Source organism: Desmodus rotundus, chromosome 2 (assembly GCF_022682495.2).
Source record: "Desmodus rotundus isolate HL8 chromosome 2, HLdesRot8A.1, whole genome shotgun sequence".
NCBI lineage: Eukaryota > Metazoa > Chordata > Mammalia > Chiroptera > Phyllostomidae > Desmodus > Desmodus rotundus.
The window spans coordinates 157,611,567-157,630,186 of record NC_071388.1 but is presented as its reverse complement, the minus strand read 5'-3'; the positions used below and the strand labels follow the sequence as shown (position 1 = coordinate 157,630,186).

At 35.1% G+C, this 18,620-nt stretch overlaps 1 protein-coding gene across 4 annotated transcripts in view; it reads right to left on the bottom strand.

Annotated features, from left to right (window-relative positions):
• The window catches only part of UBR3 (ubiquitin protein ligase E3 component n-recognin 3), a 200,602-nt gene that overhangs the window by 64,030 nt on the left and 117,952 nt on the right, over nucleotides 1-18,620 (bottom strand). For all 4 annotated transcript variants that reach the window (XM_045196300.2, XM_045196301.2, XM_053918766.1 and 1 more), the window contains 3 exons: nucleotides 17,248-17,336; nucleotides 5,786-5,935; nucleotides 2,441-2,574 (listed from right to left, as the gene is read on the bottom strand). In XM_045196300.2, coding sequence (XP_045052235.2) covers nucleotides 2,441-2,574; nucleotides 5,786-5,935; nucleotides 17,248-17,336 — 373 coding nt within the window. The remainder of the gene's footprint in view (nucleotides 1-2,440; nucleotides 2,575-5,785; nucleotides 5,936-17,247; nucleotides 17,337-18,620) is intronic.

Genomic DNA, 18,620 nt, shown 5'->3' with positions numbered 1-18,620 from the left:
GCACTGGTTATCAGGATGCTCAAAGAACTCATTGAATATGGCAACAACATAAGAGAAGAAATAAAGGTTACACTAAGTGAAATAAAGAAAAATCTACAGGGAACCAACAGGGGAGGGGATGAAGCCAAGTTTCAAGTCAACGATTTGGCATATAAGGAAAAAATAAGCATTCAACCAGAACAGCAAGAAGATACAAGAATTCAAAAAAACAAGGATAGTATAAGGAGCCTCTGGGACATCTCCAAACATACCAACATCCAAATCACAGGGATGCTGGAAGGAGAAGAGGAGGAGCAAGAAATTAAAAATTTATTTGAAAAAATAATGAAAGAAAACTTCCCCAATTTGGTAAAGGAAATATACAAGTCCAGGAAGCACAGAGAATCCCAAACAAGTTGGACCCAAAGAGGACCACACCAAGACATGTCATAATTAAAATGCCAAAGGTAAAGATAAAGAGAGAATCTTAAAAGCAACAAGAGAAAAACAGAGAGTCACCTACAAAGGAGTTCCCAAAAGACTATCAGCTGATTTCTCAAAAGAAACTTTGCAGGCAAGAAGGGACTGGCAAGAAGTATTCCAAGTCATGAAAGGCAAGGCCCTACAACCTGGATCACTCTATCCAGCAAAGCTATCACTTAGAATGGATGGTCAGATAAAGTGCTTCCCAGACAAGGAAAAGCTAAAGGAGTTCATCATCACCAAGCCATTAATACATGAAATGTTAAAGGGACTTGTTTAAGAAAAAGAAGATCAAAACTATGAACATAAAATGGCAACAAATTCACAACTATCAACAACTGAATCCAAAAAACAAACTAAGCAAACCACCAGAACAGGAACAGAATCATAGATACGGAGATCATATGGAGGGTTATCTACTGGGAGGGAGAAGGGAGAGAATGAGGGGGGTGGGGAGGGAAGGTGTGGGGGTTAAGAAGCATAATTGATAGGTACAGAATCAACAGGGATATGTTGAGAATAATATAGAGCAGGGGTGTCACACTTATTTTCACTGGGGGCCACATCGGCCTTGTGGTTGCCTTCAAAAGACCAAATGTAATTTGAGGACTGTATAAATGTAACTACTCCTTAACTAGGGGCAAGGAGCTTGTCACTGATGCCGGGTAGAAACAAGGTGCTGAGCCAGATAAAACAAGGTGGAGGGCCGACCCTCCAGAGGATAATTCTGTTTTTTTGTTTTTGTTTTTTTTTTGGGGGGGGGGGTCCCTCCCTCATATACACTGCAAAAAATTCAAAGAATAAAGAAAAGAAATATGAAAGTTTGTGTTTGTATCTTTTTCCAAATAATAGTAATTTCATTTTAAAGTCCCAAAAAATATGGAAGCATGATCCTTGTTATTTAACCTGAACTACCTTATAAAGCCTAACACCTGAGCCCTCCTAAATTTCTGCATGAAAGATCATTATGAGCCCTATTGCACAGATGAGGAAATTGAGTGTTTATTTGGCCGAGTTCACATTATTAAGAAATGGCAGAATCAAGACCAAACTAGTGTTTCTGATCTGGACTCTTTCTACACTACAGGTGCCTCCACAATTACGGCCACCTTCTTGCCCAGATTCCACTATAAATCTTCTCCTCAGTCCAAACCACTGAACCACACTCTGCTCTGTCGCCTACCGTTACTGGTCAGTTACCGTTTATTCTCATTAAGCATTCTGTCTTTTACCTATCCTATTACTTTCTTCCATATAATCCAGTGCATTATGGGCAAGAAAAAAATATATTTGGAAATCTACCAAGATTATGATCTCAAATAGTTAAATAAAAATAATGCTTCACTTTACAATTTAAGCAATTTATTCTCATATAGTTACTTAACTCAAGATATAAAATCCAAAAAACTACAGGTGAAAGAAACCTCATTTGATAATCTAGTCAGGAAACATTAAAAATGGTATAGAAATTTTATAAAGAAATTAAAGCTGCAGCAACTAACTAAAATTGGTCTTCTAAGACGTATGACAACTGAGTGCTAAATTCACTAGGTACAAAAGCTGGACAAAATCTACCAAGTTCACAAGAAATCATAGAAGCCATGTATTAAACCTGACCCTACTTTACATTTAAACAGCATTAAATGGGATTTTATTGTATAGCTTTATATGAAAGTAAAATAAGGAGGCAAAACTCTTCACAAAATATCCATGCCATACCTAAAAGATTTTTATAGAGTTAGTACTTACTCTTCCATTATATTGAATTTGTACACCTCCCACTAAACAACATTTAAAACAAAGGTATAACCTGAAATGTTTATTTATTAACAGATTTTCATTTTACTATTGACATATTAATTTTCTTCTAATAAACTTCCAGAATCCAAATTAGAATGACATTTATTAGAAGAAAAAATATAAAACCCTGCTATTAATTTTGCAAACAAAAATACTAGTTGATAAAAATGATACTCACATCCTTAAAATAACGCTGTAACAACGAAAGCCTCACATCATGAACTGCTGCACATGTGTCCCAAGGGTAAATCTGCTCCTCTTCAGTGATGGGCAGCGTTTTTGGCTCAATGTTGTCACGGCACTGCCCCAAAACTACATTAATGTCAGAGATTAAGAGCTCATTAAATAACCAACGTACAGACCTGATTCACCATAAAAGCTGTTATTTACCCCCAGCTACACTAATGTTTGCACTATTTGAATATTTTTAAAGACTGCAAAAAGGTAGTATTCTAACTCTAACTTCAAATATGCCAATATTTAATTTTTTAATAACATTAAATATGAGTATAAACTCTAGATGGATAGATTGATGGAGGATGGTTTCCAAAGTCTGTCCCCTGAAAAGGTCTAGAAGTTATGACACTCCAGTATCAATAAACTTCATTTATAAATACACTACCTCTCATGAAAAGGGAAAAGAGATTCTTGGAGAAAAACCTGAGTCCAGGGTTGGGGAAAAGTTCGAGATGAGCCTAGAATTTTGTGTAATAAAGTTCAAGGGTAATTGTAACGCTGAGGGGGCAGGTCATTAGGACCTAAGGGAGTTCTGACTGGTCCAATCTGAGAAAATTTCAGTACTGAAAAGAATAATAATGGTAACAGATAATACATTCATTGATTCAGATGAGTAACATCAAGTAAAAGGATAAAGGATAAATTGTCAGAGTCTCAATGTATCATCATCGCATAGATCACCTACCACCTCAGCCAAGTTACCAAACCTCGCTGGCCTCACCAACAACGGGACAAGCTGTCACTATGAACCTCCTGCTATAGAAGAACTGACTTAGGCTCTTCAAACGTTGCTAAAGGGCTGGAAAAACTGTCTCAGACTAAAGGAGACTAATGAGAAATGGCAACTAAATGCAATGTATGATCTTTCCTTGGCTCTTGGATCAAGAAAAAAAAACTTGGCTATAAAAAATATTACTGGGATAATTGAGAGAAGATGAATATACAGTATTAGATGTTATTAATATTAAATTTATTGGGCATAATAATGATACTGTGGTTATATAAAATATCCTTGTCTTAGGAGATACAGTCTAAAGTATATAGGAATAAAATGTCATGTTTGCCATCATCTACTGAAGAGGAGAGGGAAAGAAAAATAAATGTGACAATATATTAACTATTGGTGATTGTAAGTAAAAAATATTCAACTTCTCTGTAGATAAAAAAACTCTCAAATGAAAATCTGGGAAAAGAAGTATATGGCAAAAGGAGAAAAACAAATACTACGATTTTATAATTGTAAAACATCAAAGTACAAAAAAAGGGAGTGGGGATATAAACATAGGGTCCTATACATTATTATAAGACTCAACAGCGTGGCAAGAGCCATTATTTGGGAATGGAATATCAGGTATATCATTGTGGGCCCGGGCCTCCAGTTTTGAAGAGATTTATAGTAGCAGCAGAAAGAAGAGAAATAAGTAAATGCTAGCAACTACAATTAATTATCCATGATGTATAATTCTCTTAATACACTTCTAAATTAGTTTGCTAGTATTTCACCATAACTTTATGTGGCTTTTGTACCAGGGTAATGCTAGGCTCATAAGATAAGTTAGGAAGTGTTCCCTCCTTTTTTTTTTTTTTTTGACAAGTCTGAGAAAAACTGTTGTTCATTATTTAAATGATTGTTAGAACAACCAGGGAAGCTATCTGGTCCTAGGCTGTATTTACTGAGGTATCTGTAGTTATTGATTCAATTTCTTTACTTTTTAAGGTCTGTTCAAATTTGCTATTTCTTCTCGAATCAGTTTTGGTAGTTTGTTTTCAAAATGTATCCATTTCATCTAGGACACCAAATCTGCTGACATAAAATTATTCATAATATTCTCTTACAGTCCTTTTTATTTCTGTATGGTCTACAGTAATGTCCTCATTTTTGTTTCTGATTTTTAACTATTTGTGTGGTCTCTCTTTTTCCCTTGGTCACTCTAGCTAAAAAAGTTGTCAATTTTGATATTGATTTTCTGGTTCTCTCTAGTGTTTTCCTATTCTCTATTTCATTTATCTTTCTTCTAGTCGTTATTTCTTTCCATCTGCTTGCTTTGGGGTTAGCTTGTTCTTATTTTTCTAGTTCCTAAAAGTATAAAATTAGGTTAATGATTTGAGATCTTTTTTAATGTGAGAGCATTTACAGCTATATTCCCTCTGTGCGTTGTTTTCACCTCACCACCAAGTTTTGGTATGTTGTGTTTCTATTTTCATTTGTTTCAAAGTACCTTCTAATTTCATTTGTAATTTCTTCTTTCACCCACTGGTTGTTTAAGAATGTGTTATGTAATTTCCACATATTTGTAATTTTCCAATTTCCCTGCTGTTACTGATTTCTAGTTTCATTCTCTGAGGTCAGAGGAGATACTCTGGATGGTTTCAGTCTTTTTAAATGTATTGAGACTTGTTCCATGGCCTAATACACAGTCTATCTTGGAGAATGTTCCATGTCCAATTGAGGAAACTGTATTCTATGATTGTTAGATTGTATGTTCTATACAAGTTTTTTAGGTTTAATTCTTTCATAAGAATCAAATAAGCTAAAGTGGCTTATTTCTTTTTTTAATCTTCTGTCTAGCTGTTCTATGTAATATTGAAAGTGGGACATTAGTCTCCGACTATCATTGTAAAACTATTTCTCCCTCTTATTCTATTTTTGCCTCATATATTTTGGGCCTCTGCTGTTTGGTGTGTATATGATTATAACTGTTACGTCTTCTAACCCTAACCCTACCTCAAAATACCTCAGTATAGGAGAGGATGGAGAGCATTCAGACAAATCCTTCAAATTTAAAAAAAAATTTTTTTGTCCACTGTAGACTGGCAAACATATCTATCAATTTGCTGTTACGCTGTTTCAAGAATGATAGCTTGTACAACAGTAACTCAAGATATAAGGGCAAAGCTACCTGAACATGCCTTATGCAATTAAAATATTTGAACTGACAATATTCTGGGATTAAAACACTTCCAGATTTTAGAACAACTAAATTGCCAAACGCTGACCTCAGTTATTGGCCACGTAGCACTGGTAATATACCACATCATTTTAAGGAAAGACTGTAACATATAAAGAGACCTCTGTTAGAACGTTCTTCCAACACTCATGTCTAGGCAGGTGAGAGCAAACCACATTAAGAATCTTTGTTATACAAATCTAAACTGATCATTGCTATGTAGATCTACAGTTATATCTAGACAAAGATACAACTTCCTTTCAATGCATGTATGTATTAATCTGTTATATATACTTTGTCTCTAAAATGTTCCCACTGAAAAATTACTTTAATTTTACCTGAGGACGCTTGTAACAGGACAACCAATCCTGTAGGTCTGTCTTCAGAAGAGGGGCCACTCTGTCCACAAATAACACAATCATACACTGCCTCAGAAACCTGTGGTTCTGCTGTGGTGACCTCCATAGGAATATCATTCTCAGGAGAATCTGAGAAGAAAAACCTCTCTTTAATGAAAATGTGAAAAAATTAAGTTCAAGTAATTTTGAGCTTCCATAACCATAAAGTTATAAAATAATAAAATTTGGAAATAATAACTTGCTAAAATAAGATATTTACTTAGAAAAGGACAATAAAATGCAAAGAGTTGATATAATGAAAGACCTTAAATAATATATGATTAAGCACTGCTGATATTGTATCATTCGCATACAAAATTGAAGCAAAAAACACAAAGGAAAAGACATTTTTATCAAAAAAAGCTTTGAAATATTATAATTTAAGGAAATTGCTTTAATTTTCTTTCAGGTACCTCAGAAGTGAAATTTATAACATCGCAGCTCTTGGGGGGAGGGGAGAGAATGGCAATATTTACTTGGAGATAAAAGAGGAACAAACGATTTCTCCTTCACTTTCAATTCTAGTGATTGTATCTTAGCAATTATAATTATCAATATATTTATGTAGAGAAATCATTTAAAAATGACTACATGTATTAATAAAGCAGAACTGCTATAGAAAGTAACAGCAATCCTCTGGTGGTATGATGTTGATAACAGCAAGAAATAAAATATTTAGTCAGGAATGATTTTCAGATAAAGACTCTTAAATTCACGAAGATCAGAGACATATTCCACAGTGACAAAGAAATGAGTAGAGAGGGTTGGGAGGACCAGAAGAGCAGAAGTGATTTATGACTTGTTTAAAAGATGAAGACATTTCTAAATAAATATGCAAAAATACATGACAGAAATAGAAAAAGAAAGACGTCAAGTTCAGATGTGTTTAATAAGAATTCATGCAGATAAACATGTATCTGATAGATACTGAAAGTAACTGAGAGGAAAAGGGAAGCCTAAAATAAAACTTTGGATAATATCCTGGATTAATGGAAACAAAAAATAAGCCAATAAAGAAATCAAAGAAAAATCAATAACATATAAATAGAATCAGAACAAGAAATCTCAATGTCCATAAAAATAAGATTAGTGAATCAAAATGAAAAGATTTCAAAAGAAAGTACCAAAGGCCATGAGCACTTGATATGTGGTTACTGGTTTTTAGGAAGAAAATGTTAGCACGGCAAAGAAAGGATGTGTCTGACTGCTCTCAGGTTCAAGGCATGAAATACTTCAGGCTCACAGTAAGTGCCAAAGAAATCGAATTTTATTAACTATCTCACTCACAAAGATAGTTTTCCTTATCTTTTCCCTTTTTTTTTTATGTTGTGGTACAATCAACTTGAAAATTTCAAGGAAATCCTAATCCTAAAATGCAATACTAAAGAAGCTGCTAAGTCTCATTTTCTAAAGTTTTAAAAGGCAAAGCCTGACAGTGCAAAAGGGATGAACATAAAACAGATGAGCTCTTTTCATGCAGAGTAATATTTTATTTGAATTCTGACTTTAATAATTAGATAGTAATGTCCGTCTTTACTTTTCTTCAAGAAAATAAAGACCATGGTTTATTTCTTTTAAAAAAAGGAAAACCACTGCTTCTGTATATTGTATAATACGTTAAAATATATTATTGGTAATTTATGATTAATTCTATCATTCTGGTACATTTAAAATAGAGTTGGATTCTGTTCTCACATTCTGTGTTCCATCCTGGAACCTCCAACCTCCTAAATGACTTTTTAAATTTGCATATATTAAGACTCACTCTGTTGTAAAGTTCTGTGGGTTTTGACAAATGCATAGTGTTATGTATCCAACTTTACAGCATCATTCAGAATAATTTCACTGCTCTAAAAAATATCCTCTGTGCTTTACCTACTTAGCCTCTCACCACTCCTAACCCTGGCAACCAATGATTTGCCTACTGTCTCTATAGTTTTGCCTTTTCTAAAATGTCACACAACTGGAAACATATAGTCTGTGGCCTTTTCAAACTGTCTACTTTCACCAAGCAATATGCATTGATGATTCATCCATGTCTTGCATGACTTCATAGCTCATTCTTTTTTATTGCTGAATAGTATTCCATTGCATGGATGTACCACAGTTTGTTTATTCATCTACTGAAGGATATCTTGGCTACTTCCAGTTTTGAGCAATTATGAATAAAGCTTCTATAATCAATTATGTGTAGATTTTTGTATGGACATAAATTTTTTTAAAAGAATGAACATTTTTAATTTATTTTTTAAAGATTTTATTTATTTATTTTTAGAGAAAGAGAGGAAAAAAGAGGAGAGAAACATCAATATGTGGTTGCCTGTCATGCAACGCCTAACCGGGAACCTGGCCTGCAACCCAGGCTTGTGCCCTGACTGGGAATCAAACCAGTGACCCTTTGGTTCACAGGCCAGAGCTCAATCCACTAAGCCACACCAGCCAGGGCCTGGACATGCATTGTTACATTAGTTGCATAAACATCAAAAAGCATGATGACTGGATCGTATTATAAGGCTAAGTTTAGCTTTGTAGGAAAATGTCAAATTCCTAAACCAGAAAATTTTATGAGAAAGAACTCTTTATACTTTTAACTGGCAATACATGGGGGAAAAATCTGAGTTAATATCAGATTTATGTCCCTGTAACTGGATCTTTTCAAATTACTAATAGGTATTTAAACTATATACATACTTATCTTCATCAAGTGACTATGAAAGAATAGGTATACACAGTAGGGCAGAAGTAGGTTTATAGTTGTTCGTATGGAAAATAATACAATAATAAATAATAACACAAGAATAAACTTTCACATACTCACAACTGCAAATCTACTTTTTTGCAGTTGTGAACTACTTCCCCCACTTCCCTCAAATAACGGAAACACTGAATTAACAGCAGTGGTTCTCAACTTTGGCCGCACATTAGAATCAGCTGGGAGCTTCCAAAAGATTCTTATGCCTGAATCACATTCCTAGATATTCTTCTTTAACTAGTCTACACTGGAGCCCAGGCACAAATACTACTCTAAGGGGACTGCAATGATTCTGAGTGCTGCCAAGGCTGATAACCACTGAATCAGAACTACTGGAGAAGACTTGGAGATATTACTAAGGTAGAGAGCAAAGAAGGGTGACCCTATTTGGTAAAGCAAACAATGACCAGAAGGAAGGAAGGAAGGAAGGGAGGGAGGGAGGGAGGAGGAAGGGAGGGAAGGAGGAGAAAAAAGAGAGGAAGGGAAGGTGGGAGACCCTCATATGAACAAAAAATTGTAGTACGTTTGTATATGATTATATGAATATAGACAAAAGCACAGGAGTACATAAACAAAATTGTAATCATGGGTCATGGAAGAAGAAAATAACACAAACCAAAAGCATTTATGTTAATCCCATATATGTAACACTACAGGCATGTGCATGTACATGTGTGCATAATAAAATCTGGGATAAAAAGAAATCTGCATGCACTATTTGCAGGGACATTAACGATAAATAAAAGGGAAAAAGAAAACTGTACATTATGTACAGCATAATTTTATTTACGGAAAAACAAATACGAACAAAATCCATTTATATAATTTTATATGCATTAGTATGGAGCAAAAAGGCCTGTTTATGATAGTTTATCCCAGGGGTGAGGTTATAAAGGAAGGTAGGAAGAGGTGATTAGTTTTGCTTTCATAAAGTTTTATATAGTATGTTAAGCACATTATTATGTTTTTTGAAACAAATATGAAACAAATAACCAAAATGTAACTTTTATTTACGAGCTGTATTTTTTAAAATGCACATCACACTAACTGACTTAAAATGACAGACATAGACTACCCCTCAAAACTGAGCAAATTCATATTCACAGCAATCAATGTAAAAAGTATTCTATCCATGAGGTCTGCATTCTAATTTCAGTGAAAAGAAATACACGTAGTTTCTATTTAGTTGAGGGAATAAGAACTTCACAAGTTAACAGAGCAATTCAAAACTACAACAATTTAAGTATAACTTTTGCAACATAGATGCAATAGCCACAGACACATGGGACAATGTATGTACTGTGTGCATTCCAAGGCCACAGGTAGATCGGTGACACCTGAATGACAGCAAGGTCCACGACTTTGCCTGATTCCAAGAAAATTTAAAAACATAAAAAAGAGGCTAATTTATGATAGAATTATACCCAAAACTTTCCTAAAGCAGCAAAAAGATGTGTCAGGAAACAAGAAGCAATTAAAGATGTAAAAAACATCTTTTTTTTTAATAATAATAGGAATGTTAATTAAAAGTAGACCATGATACCATTTCTTTCACTTACTAGATCAGCAAAAACACTAAAGTTTGACAACATATTCTAATGACAAAGATGTAATTAATACTCTGACATACTATTGATAGGAATACAAAACATTACAACCCCTACCAAAACCTTTGGCAATATCTGGGAAAATTACATGTGCATTTACCTTTGACCCAGAAATCCCACTTCTAAAAATCTCTCTTACAGCTCTATTATCAAAATACAAAGAAATACATACTTATTACAGTACTATCTGCATAGTGAAAGAGTAAAACAAACTCACTGTCCAATAATAAAAAGACGTTTGAATTACCTATGGAAAAATCTACAAAATTGAACACTATATAGCTAAAAAAAAAAAGGAATGGAGAATATCTTTATACACCACATGGTAGACTTGCCAGGATATAATGTTAAGTGAAAAAAAGCAAGGTAGAAAAGGTATGCATAGTATCATTTACCTAAGAGGAGGAAATTGGGATATAAACCTTTCATATCTCTATATTTTTATATATTTAAACATTTTATTTATTTATTTTTAGAGAGAGGGGAAGGGAAAGACAAAAAGAGGGAGAGAAACATCCATGTGCAAGAGATACATCAGCTGGTTGCCTCTCACATGCCCCCAACTGGGAACCTGGCCTGCAACACAGGCCTGTGTCCTGACTGGGAATCGAACCAGCGACCTTTCGGTTTGCAGGATGGCACTCAATCCACTGAGCCACACCAGCCAGGACTGTATTTTTATATATTTAAACATATATATATTTACATCCCCACTACCCTTCTTACATAAATAGTAGCATATATAGTATATTGTACACTGTTAAAAAATAAAAGGATAAACCTCAAATAACAAAATAAGCAGTTCTCTCCAAAACTAACAATAACAATAATCAACAAAATCCTGATCTATGTCAGCTGTTGCTTGGACTATCCCACTTTTCAGATGAGATCTTAAAGGATGGGCGCTGTGGACAAATGCTGTTTCTATCTCCCCACTCTCTATTGCCCCTTGTGCTTACAGCTGGCCTCAGTTTTTCTTTAGGAAGACCACCCCTCACCATCCACTTTCCATTTATATGATTTGGGTGGAGCTGACCCAGTAATCAGTGTAAACTAATGGGATAACATCAAGGATCTTTTAAACTATATTTTATTGATTATGCTATTACAGTTGTCCCATTTTTTCCTCCCCTGTGCCCCCTTCTACCTGAATCAATCAATCATCAGGTCTCTTAATTCTTACTGTGCAACTATTCTCATATCTCTTCCTTTCTATCCCCAGGCTACCAACTTAGCCTGAAGGGGAGCTTAACTCTCCTCAGGATCCTTCAAACATGAATAAAGCACAAGGAGCAGGCAAAGCTTACTGATCAATAGCCCAGACTCCACTATTTACTACTGTATAACCTCAGACCCATTACTTAATATACGTTTATGCATCTGTATCTGAAATAATGCCATCTATTTCATGGGTGTGTCCAGAAAAACAAACTGATAGAATGTGCTTAGCATAGTGCTGGGTACACAGCTAAGACACAAAAATACCTATCATCATTATCTCCCCCCCCAAATGTTTTTCTCCCTCTCTGTCCCCCTCCCTTATTTTAGGTAATAAACCTATTTATGATAAAATGATAAAATCTGTAAAAAAAAAGTAAATTATGGAATAAAAATAATAGTAATAGCCATAAACTTATTACGTGCCAAGCACTCTGTTGTTTTAAATGTACTAATACAGTCAATCTTCACAACAACCCTATGAGGTAAGTAGTATGGTAGGTCCTCACTTAATGTCATTAATAGAATATGTGACTTTAAGTGAAATGACACATAAGGACAACAATTTCACCATAGGTGAATTGATATAAACAAGAGTGAAGTTCCTGTATAATCTCATTAACATTATAATAAAATGATCTGGAATGAAAGGGTGTTCTTTGAGGGCCTGCTGGATAATAATCCTTTTCAACTGGTGGGAACCAATGCAAAGAGAGGTTAAGTAAATCACTCCAGGCAATGGAGTGGCTGAGATACGGACCTAGGGAACCAGCTCCACAGTCCATCTATGCACATAACCACTATCCCACACTACCTCTAATGAAGTACAGCCTTTAAAAACTGCAGTTGCTAGGAGTTTTAATAATAATAACGTGGGGATATTTTTATGCTGCAATGTTGAGTAAAGAAGCATGATACAAAATTGTTACTATACAGTATCATCAGTAATATAATATGTTTTTTGATGGTAAGATTAGGGATAAAGTTTGTCCCTTCCTTACCTTTTCTGTACTGTATATTTCTACAATTAAAACAAAGTATGTCTAATATCAAAAAATAATTTCCAAAATAAATTATTTAAATTAAGCATTTTAACTCCTACTTGAAACTCAATTCTGTTGCATTTCAGCCATCTCTATCTGATTAACTTAATTTTTTTTAAACATTTTTTTTATTGTTGTTCAAGTACAGTTTTCTGCCTTTTCCCCCCACCCCTCCCCAACACCCCAATGGATCAAGGTTATACTTTAACATCTTGACTCCTATACCTTGATAGCTAGTCAAAATAAATACCAGGGATTAGTGATCAGGAGAAAAAAATATGGAAGGAAATACAGAGGTGAGTCTCTTTGTGTAGAAAACTTCGTAACTACAGAAAGGCGTGAACAACAAATTAGTTAAGAGTGCTATCACAGAGCAGAAATCTGTTGCATTCAGAGAGAAAGCTTTTGTCCTTAAATTTTTAACTAACAGAATTATTTGATTAGAGGATTTGAAAAGTACTGTTATAAATTTGAAATACTCTGCATGTTGTGCTACTAGACTAATAGGAGAACATTCCTCAAACACAAAGACAGAGGCAAAATAAGAAAGCAGCAACCCTGTAAACAGAATGTTTACACTCCTGCAACCCTGATAGGAAATAAGGCGAGAAGATAAGGAATCTGATAAATGAAGCAGAGGACTGGGCTGAGATTAAACTGTTTCTGTACTACTGCCAGGTAGTACTTCAGGTATAGGCCCAGCTTCACGTGTTAATAATATTATAATACATAATGTCACGTGCCAGTGATGCAAAGTCATTGGAGGTGAGAGACATGTGACTGCAATTTTCATCTTGGGCCACGGATGAAAGTGGAGCCTCACATGGGGTTTCGGGGTCAAACAGATCGCCATGAAAAGGAACTGAGTTATAAAGAAAAGGAACATATAAGTCTGAATGGTCCAGGGTCCCGCTGGCATGGCCATTAATAACCTGAATAAACCACGTACTCGTGAACCTTTATCACCTCACCTGTCGCCACTGCAGCATGCAAGAACGGGCTGGGATAGCTGGGGTCATTATCCTGCCGGCTTCTGGGAATTGCCTTTGTTTGCTAGCAAGCATGTCTGCCTGATCCCTCAATTGTTCTTCCTGTGCCCTGGCTACTGCCAAAAAAGGTCACACCTTTCAAAAAGTAGTAAGATTTAGGAAAGGGAGTCAATAACTTGCAGGCTAGTAACAATTCAAATTTATGATCTTGAATATAACTGGTCCTTAAGCATTGTTTATCGATCTTTATACTTAGCCTTGGTGAGCGGTATCGCCCACTTTCCTCAGCAACTATTTCAAAACTCTGGCTGCATTCTTTTCACTCAGCAGAACTCACATTTTACTTAACCCTGAAAACTAAGGCAACCAAGTGATCACCTAAACTTCCCACTTCCCTTAACCCCAGAGAAACTTACCTCTATCTCCATCCACTCTCTCCTCCTTCCCTCCAGTCTGCTCAGGAAATGAGGTGGCTATTCTCCTATTCCAGAGAACACTACCTAACCTCCTCTAGGTGCTCGCTTAGTCAGTTCCTCAGAAAACTATTTTGTTTTATCTCACTTGGAACTGGGAAGCAACAGATAAAAACAATTTCTAAATTATTATTAACATTCCTTAGTTCCTAAAGTTGTAAACAAATTAACCAAACTGCATATGAAACTGATTACATTACCTCCCCAAAACAGGACAGCTCTCCAGTGACTTCGGAACACAGAACTTTGACTCTCTATACCCTTAGCAGGTATAGTGAAGGACAAAATGATATGTAAATACATTTTAATTTTTTTAACTTAATTCAAATAATTTCATTGTTTAACATAATATAAAGGTTAATAGTTTCAAGTCATTTTCCTTGTAGAAAAAAGTAACTTTCTCACATATAATATATTATGGCTGAGTAGAATATTCTCAATCCTAGGACATGCATGCTGTCATTTTTAGGAATAAAGTAATATGATGTCTATAACTTATTTCTTGAGAGAGAGAAAACAAAGAAGTGCAAGAATAAAGAAAAAATAATAAAGGCTACACTGATATATGGGAATTTATAATACTATTCTTTTAGCTCTTCTGTATCCCCTCCTACCGCTGCTCTTGCTCCTCCCACCTCCCCATACCCCAGCGGTCCCGTACACCAACCCTGGTGCATGTGGAAGCAGAGTGCATGGGGTGTAAACACCAGGAGGCGTGGATCATTGAGGGTCATCTTGGAGGATGACTACACTAGTTATCAAGGAAATCATAGGAAAGTTTTTTCTCAGTTTCAAAGATATAAATCTTCAGACTGAAAGGCCCATTAAGTACTAAGGAGAATGAAAAAAGATCTACCTAGATACAAATCATAAAATTTCAGATCTCTAAGAATCAGATAATTGTGAAAGCGTCACAAAAGAGAAAAAAAATGCTCACCTACAAAAAATAAAAATCAAACTACCACCAGACTTTTCATCAAATGGTCAAAGACAAGTGATATTGCCTTAACAGTTGTAAGAGGAAGTATGTATCAACTCAAAATTCTAATTGTATCCAAATGAATGAATCAGCATGAGAGCAAACTAAGGTCCCATCCAGAAATATAAGAATCAGAAGATTAGCCTCCACATAAGCATTATTAGGAATAAACTTGAAGCTGCACTCCAATAAAATAAGACAAAAAAAGACATGGTATAAGATGAAGGAAACCCCAGATCAAACCCGGAAGAGGAAAATCCCAAGGCAATGCTGTACAGCATGCCGATAAATCAAATGGACCATACTGGAACAGAATAACATGCAAAGGACAGTAACATTGAGTGAGCAGAATAATAGAGATATCATAAAAATACATTAGTTAAGAAAAAAGGGCAGTTGGAAACTTCAAGAAAAACAAAAGACAATGTAACAAAGCAATGGCCCAAAAAGAAATGAGTAAAGGGTGATATGGTTTTACCTGTTGGGAGAGACGATAAGAAAAGCGGCTATATACTAAATACAATCTCCTTAAAGTGGTCTAGAGGTCAGGCTACTGGACTCAAAAAAAGTAAATGCATCCTAGCACACCACTTACTTAGCCCTATACTCAACAATATTCAAAAAGTCATATTAATTGCTTTCAACTTTCAGAGTCAACCTTTAGATGAAAGACTTCATTGCAACTGCAAAACAAAATGTTAGCAACCTTGACAATTTAAAAGTGAACAAGTAACTGATAAAATGTGGAAGACAGATGAAGAAAGCAAAAATAAAAGGAGTTCTTATTAGTTCATTTAATATAAAGGTACATGAAGAAACTGATTACAGATATAATTAATAGATATAATTATATTTACTGTGTAAAAGCCCCAAAATATAGTTATCAATATTTGGAAAGGAGAAGTAAAAGAAGAAGGGATGGAGAAAGGGAAAGTAGTGTCAATGAACTAAATTCCCATCTTTCATATAAGACAGTCAACTGATACTAAGTTAATCCAAAAAAGAAAATTTAAGTATTCTTAACAACAAAGTTATGTCTTGAAAATATACTCTCCACTGCTGATGTTTAGAAGACACTGTGCTAAGTCTGGACTGACCCTCTCTCCACACCTCTTCTGGACATGGATTGTGTGTGCTTATGTGCAAAAAAGTGCATAAGAATGTATCTGCATGTTTGAATGAACATAATATGTGTATATATTTCAACTAAATGCCTAACTTTATTTTCTTTCAGAATTTTTGTCTAAAAACATCACTAGCATGCAAGAAATACCGTATTTTGCCATATATAATTCATACCCACATTTCTGGCCCAAACTTTCAGGAAAAAAATCATTCATTTTAATTTTTTATTCAATTATTTACTTATTTATATTTAGATACTTGTTTTTTGTATTATAAAGGAGTTTTAGCATTTTTTTAATATATTATGGTACAAGAAATTTTATGTAACAAATAATTACAAAACACAAGAACAGATACAAGGTATTTCAGATACTACCCACGTATTATGCACATCTTTATTTTTCTCTCAAAAATTTGGGCAGTGGCCCTGGCTGGTGTAGCTCAGTGGACTGAGCATGGGCTGTGAAGCAAAGAGTCGTTGGTTCAATTTCCAGTCAGGGCACATGCCTGGGTTATGGACCAGGTCCCCACTGGGGGGCACATGAGAAGCAACCACACATTGATATATCTCCCCCTCTCTTTCTCCTTCTCCTCTCTCTAAAAATATATAAAACCTTTTCTAAAAAATTTGGGCAAAAAGGCATGCATTATACACAGCAAAATACAGTAATCAGAAAGGAAGACTGAGATTAATTGATATTTAATCTATTTCTCCAATATTTGTAGAAGATTACTCAAATCAACCTACCATCATACAGGAAAACGGCCCTGCTTCTCATTGTACAAATACAATGCTAATCCAGTGAGAAGTGCATCTGATTTTAATACGGAAGGGTGGCGGGAGGAGGAGGCACTACATGTGTTTGAAAACTGTTTTAAGGATCTTAGGATAATTTCACGCACGTACACACACACACGCATACAACAGAATAAGTAAATGTACATTGATGAACCTTACAAATCTACAGGAGAATTTAACAGAACAGTGAGCAGACACTTATTGCTACCATCAGGAAGTACTTTCTAACTGCAGCTACTCAACAACAGAAAAGGATGACCTATAATAAAGATCTGATCTTCCATCACTTCATTATATAAATAAAGACCAGAAATCATCTGTCTGTAATGTTTAAAACTGGTGAAAGATTAAGACTAAATAATCCCTACGATAATAACTGTAATTATGAGAGTTGTAAATTAATAAATTTTGACTTACCAACATCCATTGCTGTTTCCATGAAGCTTTTCTGTCGGGAAGCAAACTCTGCAAGCAATTTTTGCTGCCTCTCTCTAGCCTTTTGTCGCCTAGATTAAACAGAAATAGAGTGGTAAGTACCAACCATGCTAAAGACTTACCTATTATCTCTCAGGAGTATACAACATATGAAAAGGCCTTGGTACACAGTTGAGAACAACTGTGAACTACGTGTTAAATTTCATGTAAGGTTGACCTTAGAAGGGTTGCACTGCTTGTTTTCAATCCTCTCCTGAGGATATGTTTACTGATCTGAGAGAGAAAGGCAGAGGGAGAGAAAGATGGGGAGAGCGGGGTGGGGGGAGAGAGAGAAAGAGGCAGAGAGAGGGAGAGAGAGAAACATCGATGTGAGAAACATTGATTGGTTGCCTCCCACACGTGCCCCAACCAGGGATATAACCCACAACCTAGGCATGCGCCCTGACCAGGGACAGAACCCAAAAACTTTTGGTGTATGGGACGACACTCTAACCAACCGAGCCACCTGGCCAGGGCAGAATTCCACTGCATTAAAATGGTTCAATCACCAGTTGGGGTATAGCTGGGGTACATATGGGAAGCAACCAATCGATGTTTCTCACATTGATGTTTCTCTCTCACATCTCTCTCTCTCTCTCTCCCTCTCTCAAATCAATGAAAACATGTCCTTGAGTGAGGATTTTTTTTAAATAGTTTGAAAATCACTGGCTTAAAGATAAAAATAAAATCCAAAATTTATTTTAAAATGTGAAATAATAATTAAAATAGAAAATTTGGATTACCAACACCACAATTTCCTTAGCATATGTCAATTGGTAGCATGAACTAGAAAAGTCTTTTTAGCAAGGAACTGAAATTTTAACCCCAGGAACAAATAAGAGCAAACTGATTGCTAGAAGAAGCTATGATGTTTAGATATGAGCAGAATCTAAAAGATAAGAATAGTCAGATTTACTCTCAACTTAACAACAGATCTCTCCTAATAGAGAATGAACAGAAGCCAGGAAGTTTCCCAGTTACTACTAGGAAATACTCCAAGTTCAGTTCATTCTATTTGAAGTAAAAGAATATGAAATAGTCTCAAATATAATATAAAGATCAAAAGTATATTCCAAGTCTTAGCATGAATATTCCTTTGGATTTAATGCTGGTGGGAGGGGGGCTGCAGGGCAGAGGGGGATAAAGCAGAGATAAACATGGGACAACTGTAGTAGCATATTCAATAAAGTATATTTAAAAATAATAATTCACTATATTCTATTTATTATGAATCCATTACCTACTTCCAAAGAATATTTTAATTTGAGGCTGGTAAAAAAAAGTACAACAGGACTATACATAAGAATAAGAAAATA